Source organism: Myotis davidii, unplaced genomic scaffold, assembly GCF_000327345.1.
Source record: "Myotis davidii unplaced genomic scaffold, ASM32734v1 scaffold238, whole genome shotgun sequence".
NCBI lineage: Eukaryota > Metazoa > Chordata > Mammalia > Chiroptera > Vespertilionidae > Myotis > Myotis davidii.
This window is the reverse complement of record NW_006293779.1, coordinates 854334-858390: the sequence shown is the minus strand read 5'-3', so window position 1 is coordinate 858390 and position 4057 is coordinate 854334. Positions and strand designations below refer to the sequence as shown.

The following is a 4057-nucleotide window of genomic DNA, read 5'->3' as shown; positions in this document are numbered from 1 at the left end:
AGAGCTTCACCACTGGAAATACACTTTATCATAAAAGAAATCTGTCTCCTTTTCTGTGTTTCTCTTTTCTGGTGGGAATTTTTGCACATATACCTGAAAAGTACTGAAGTGGGAAGAGGCCATGTGTAGCTCTCAATTGCAGAGTGGGGCTCAGCGAACTTGTCAGGCCATGGCACAGACCAGCCGGAAGTCAGGTTGCAATGTCTGTCTTTTGGTGTGTTGTGAGAGTTGGAAGGCCCTTATCACATCTCAGAAGCTTATCTCTGCTCTCCAGTCCTTCCGGATGTCTCTCCATGAAAAGGACTGTCACCAGTTCTGTAGAAACAACAAGGCAGTGTTTCCCGGGTGCATCCACACTCCTCTCCCCAACTCATCAGAGCAGATTTGCTGGCGCTAGGTTCTTGATGCGGCTGTGATGAGGTAGAAAGCTCTGGACTTGGAGTCAGGAATCCTGGCTTTGAATCTCACCTCTGTCCCTTATATTAACTCTTTGTTCTTGACCAAGTTATTGACCATCTCTTCATTTTCCTATCTGTAAAGGGGGTTAATACTTACCTGTCATGTTGTGTGTCACATAGCTCAGAGTAAATATATATTTTATATATTTTAGTGTTCCTTGATACTTTTGGCGTTTAATGGAAATTAAATCATTAAAATTGTAATGTCCCTATTTTAGTTTTCAAAAGATATTTAATCGTTGATACAATTTGATTTGATCTTTACTCACAAACATTTTTAAAAGCCCATTGGGTTCAAAGGGATTTGTAACCATAACTCTCACCCTGGCTGGTGTGACTTAGTTGGTTGAGCGTTGGCCTGTGTTCCAAAAGGTCTCTGGTTTGTTTCCTAGTCAGGGTACATGCCAGAGTTTTGGGCTCGATTCCCAGTAGGGAGTGTACAGGAGGCAGCCAGTTGATGTTTCTCTTTCATATCGATGCTTCTCCCTCTCCCTTCCTCTCTCTCTAAAATCAATATAATCATATTTAAAATAAATAAAACTCTCTAGATATATCAGTGAAAGGTTTTGTAGGGGAATGTAAGGAACCATTTATCAGTGACTGGACCACCTGCTTTCGAAATAAATTCCATTTTAAGGGTAAGAAAGATAAACAGACAGTACTTAAAATACACTTATTTTAAAATTAGAATCCCAGAACTGAAAGACTTTTGCTAATTCCCTTATTTCAGGGTCTGGAGAGTTAAGTGACTTCCCTAAGGTCACATGGAACCTTAGCAGCAAGTCTGTGACTCATCTCCAGGTCTCCTGACTCCCGGTCCAGTGCTCCTTACATCACAACCAATCCCCCAAATGTTACAGCAGCCTGAGGTCTCCAATCAAAGGACTGTAGGAAGTGCTCCTACTCATCTACATGAGGCCACCCTCTCCTTGTCCTTGGCTGGCTCACTACCCAGAGCCTCTTCCTGCCCAGTGTTGTCTCCTAGTTGCTAAGCAAGGAGGCAACAAGCAATACCCTGACTTCCCCTCCTGAGAGGACTCGGGCTTGCCTGTATCTCCTTCAGCAGTTTCTGCAGCTATGCTAGGAACGTGTCATACCCGGATGCTTCCTAACGCTTACCCTTTCTTGTCCTCAATCAGTGGCTTTTGGTCCCCACACAGGGCACCCAGGAGCAGTGGCTTCCTGACACATTGTTCTTTCCCTGCTTACTAGCTATGAGACCTGGCCAGCTGAATTCACTACTCTGTAGCTCAGTCTCATCTGCAAAAATGAGGAAATTATTATTTCCTATCCCACAAGGAGACTGTGAGCATCAAATGAGTTAATACACATAAAGAGCTTAAAACTGTGCTTCTCCCATAGCAAGACTCCAATATACCTTAGCTATCCTTATTATTATTGTTAGTGCTATTACCAAGGACTCAATGAGGTAATAATTTCTTATCACTACAAAGTTTCCCAGACCTGGAACCTTGCAACTTATTTAATTTCCTGGATCATCACACTTACCTATTATAAAAAAGGAACAAAAGAGATTATCTTGATGGTCCTCATGGCTCTGACATGATGTCTCTGCCCTGACCACCCACTTGCTTTTGCTATATTGTCTCCTCCCGCCCTTGCCCAGTCACCCTAGGCACCTGAGGCCTTGCTGCCAGGCAGTTGTTTATATATATATAAACATATATATATATTATATATATATATATTATAGAATCACTGATCGGCTGCCTCCTGTACACCCCTCCCCCCGACTGGAGATTGAGCCTGCAACTCTGGCATGTGCCCTGACTGGAAATCAAACATTGAGCTGTGACCTCCTGGTTCATAGGTCATGCTCAACCACTGAGCCACACCAGCTGGGCCCCATCAGTTGTCTTAATAATTCTTCTTGTCCCCAAGGTCACAAGTTGCCCTGTCCCAGGAGTCACTTGCAACTTAATAATGTAATCTGAAGAACCAAATAACTTTTAAGGCTCAAAGGAATCACTCTCCACTGGAGGGATTTTCTTGTCAGAAGGAGGGTAAGGGAGCAGCCTTTATAACACCCTTGCATCACTTCACATTGGCGGCTACTTATTCCCGTCAGAGGGCCATAATGCTACAGTCAGGGCCTTGTTCCCCTGTAGTGCATTGTGAGTGACATCTCCATCAGCCCCAGTAGGCCACCAGCTCGGCTTCTTTCCAAATTATTTTATTAAGTAGATACCTGCCACCTAACCTAACCAGTAAAAGGTTCGGGGTGAGCTTCCTCAGCTTAAGCTCGCCCATTTCATTCATCCACACTGTATGTTCCTGGTGTCCCTGGTACCCACATGCAAGTGCTGTGGCCGGCACAGAAAGAACATGGGAAAGCCCCTTCTGCACGGTTACAGTATGACACCACCAGGAAGATGCCCCGGAACTGCCTGGGCAAATGCTCCGTCGCTTCCTCCATCTCACTTCCTACTTGGTTGACAGAATCTGAGCCTTTTCTGCATCCTTCACCCCTCACCCCCACCCTCAGCTCTGGCTCAGGCCAAACACTGAGCAGATGCGGAGAATGAATACGCGAATAAATAGTAGATCCTTTCCTCTTCTGCTGAAGTACTAATGTTACTCAGAAAATAACCTGGCAAAATATAAATGCTTTAGTGGGATGTGCCCTGCTTAGGTCGCTTAATTCCCTGCAACGGGCCCCTAGAGCAGCATGAATAAGATGAAAGCCAAAGAGAGAAAAAGTCCCCCCCGTGAATTTTGCTGAGAGCGCAGGTGCTGAAGTCCAATAAATGCACCCACGTCAGTTTCCCATCCCAGCTCCCATTTGGCTCCCAGACAGAAAAGGGAAGCAGAATTCCTGTTATCACCCCAGCTGGAGCGGGCTGGGGGAGGGTTCTTCTATCTGACAGGAAGGGTGTCAGGGGCAGCTACATCCTGTTTGTGCTCCACTGGTCATCACGCTTCCCAGGACTTCCTTCTTCGGGGCCTTGTTTTCTTTCTAGATTTTTCTTCAGATTCCCTGACATCCCTTTGTCTTTTGTTGCAGCTCTGGGGCATTATCAAGCAAGGATACAAATGCAAAGGTAAGTGCATGTTACTGTGTTAACATTTTTTACAGGTGACATCCGGGACAAGAATCAAATTTGTCTGATGAAACCACAAAAGCTCTTGGCATGAAGGAGAGCTTGGGTCTTTGGGGCCACTGGCAACTGAGGAGTTAACGTGTCTAGGAAAGGACTCCCTGGAGTTTGGGGGCGCCCAGACTGGGTTTTCATAGCTTGTTAAAGAGGAAGCACACACTTCTATCAGCCCGCATACATATAGGCCCCACGTCTAAAATATCATGCCCATAATGATGCTAAGTGAAATAAGCCAGTCAGAGAAAGATAAATACCTCATGACCCCACTCATTTGTGGATTATAGAGAACAACATAGACTGATGAACAGGGACAGATCCAAAGACAGAGAAACAGGGATCAGACTATCAATCCCCAGAGGGAAAGTAGGGGAGGGAGGGGGCAAGGGGAAGAGATCAACCAAAGGACTTGTATACATGTATATAAGCCAAACCAATGGACATGGACAACAGGGGGATGAGAGCATGAGTGGGGGCGGGGGG

The 4057-nt window shown here is 45.5% G+C and overlaps 1 protein-coding gene across 8 annotated transcripts in view; it reads left to right on the top strand.

The window, feature by feature from the left end:
• The window catches only part of RASGRP3 (RAS guanyl releasing protein 3), a 106754-nt gene that overhangs the window by 90826 nt on the left and 11871 nt on the right, over nucleotides 1-4057 (top strand). For all 8 annotated transcript variants that reach the window (XM_015566324.1, XM_015566328.1, XM_015566323.1 and 5 more), the window contains one exon: nucleotides 3484-3520. In XM_015566324.1, coding sequence (XP_015421810.1) covers nucleotides 3484-3520 — 37 coding nt within the window. The remainder of the gene's footprint in view (nucleotides 1-3483; nucleotides 3521-4057) is intronic.